Consider the following 1,632-nt stretch of genomic DNA (forward strand, 5'->3'; position numbering starts at 1 on the left):
TGGATTATGCTACATCCAAATATTTGAGGGACAAGGTTTCCTCAGTCCTGGGGCCTCTGTCAGATCTCTCCTTCAGGGTCAGAAGGCTGGGATGGAACAGGGCTCCCTCTCACAAACAAAAAAGAAGCAGCAAGGTTCTAAACCTTAATGTTTCACAAATACTTACATATATATTAATAAATGTTGAGGCCACTCCTCATGTAGGATGAAAACTATGAACCTCCAAGACGTAAAGATACCGTGTTCATGTGGCAACGAATCAGCTGTTGGTCCATATTGGCATGTTGCATATCAAATTAAGCCCTCTTTGTCAAAGGCACCAGGAATTTTATAGTCCATCCATAGGAATATTATTGAGGGTTAAGATGATTCTAAAAAGACAAATCTGTCAAAAATCTCAACCTATGACTTTAGCAACACCCTCTCTTCTTTTGCAACCTCTTCAAGGCATCTTTGATTTCTTTGTTCCTCAGACTGTAAATCAAAGGATTCAACATGGGAATCATCACAGTGTAGAAGACCGACGCGAATCTGTCAAAGCTGGAGGGACCACCGGAGCTGGAACTCAAGTAGACAAACATACCAGAAGTATAGAAGAGAGTGACTGCTGTCAGGTGAGAGGCACAGGTGCTGAAAGCCTTGGACCTGCCACTTGCTGTCGTGATCTTCATGATGGAGATGACAATGCAGACATAGGATATCATGATAATGGAAACATTTATTACCCCAAAGATCATTGTCAATAAAGCAGTAAAGAGTTGTACAGAGAATGTGTCAGTGCAGGAGAGAACTAACAGCTGGGGCAGGTCACAGAAGAAGTGGTTGATGACATTAGGCCCACAGAACTGGAGCTGGAGCATGAAACACAGTTGGGATATAGAAGCCGAGAGTCCAGCCAAGTAGGATCCCAGCACCATCCGACCGCAGAGAGCGGGCGACATGACTGACGAATAGAGGAGCGGGTTACAAATGGCGGCATATCGGTCATAAGCCATGGCGGTCATGAGCCAAGACTCGCTCAGCCCCATGGTGGAGAACACGAAGTACTGAACAGCGCAACCCACTAAGGTGATAGTTTGCCGCTCCTGGAAGAAGTCATAGAGCATCTTGGGGGCTGTGGAGGTCACATAGCAGATGTCCATGAAGGACAGGTTACTGAGAAAGAAGTACATGGGGGTGTGGAGGTGGGAGTCCATTCTTATTAAGATGAGGAGTGACAGGTTCCAAGTCAGGGTCAAAATGTATATCACCAGGAATATGACAAAGAGCACTACTATGATTCTGGGAAAATCTGAGAACCCCAAAAGGATAAATTCAGTGATCTCTGTGATATTTCCTCCTCCAATCATTGGCTTGATGCTCCTAAAATCAGAAAAGAGACAAGAGAATACATTGCCTACTCATGAAATGATAGCATTACGAGTCTCATACACACCATGTTTTCCCCCATTGAGCACTGGAAAAGTCAAAATGCTCCGCTGTCTTAGGGAGAGACCCCAGCTTTTCATCTTGAATTGTCAAGAAGTGCCTTCTCAATGTTCCATGGAATACAGAGTCCATGGAGTTCTCCAAGCCAGAATGCTGAAGTGGGTAGCCTTTCCCTTCTCCAGGGGGTCTTCCCAACCCTTGGAT

The 1,632-nt window shown here is 45.1% G+C and overlaps 1 protein-coding gene across 1 annotated transcript; it reads right to left on the bottom strand.

The window, feature by feature from the left end:
* Positions 1–410: 410 nt before the first annotated feature.
* LOC101110173 (olfactory receptor 5AN1-like) lies at positions 411–1,352 on the bottom strand. Its single transcript, XM_027979089.1, has one exon. It carries the CDS (start codon positions 1,347–1,349, stop codon positions 411–413), a length of 939 nt encoding a protein of 312 aa, XP_027834890.1. The 5' UTR covers positions 1,350–1,352.
* Between the last annotated feature and the right edge of the window lie 280 nt (positions 1,353–1,632).

The sequence above is a fragment of the Ovis aries genome, chromosome 15 (genome assembly GCF_016772045.2).
Source record: "Ovis aries strain OAR_USU_Benz2616 breed Rambouillet chromosome 15, ARS-UI_Ramb_v3.0, whole genome shotgun sequence".
Taxonomy (NCBI): domain Eukaryota; kingdom Metazoa; phylum Chordata; class Mammalia; order Artiodactyla; family Bovidae; genus Ovis; species Ovis aries.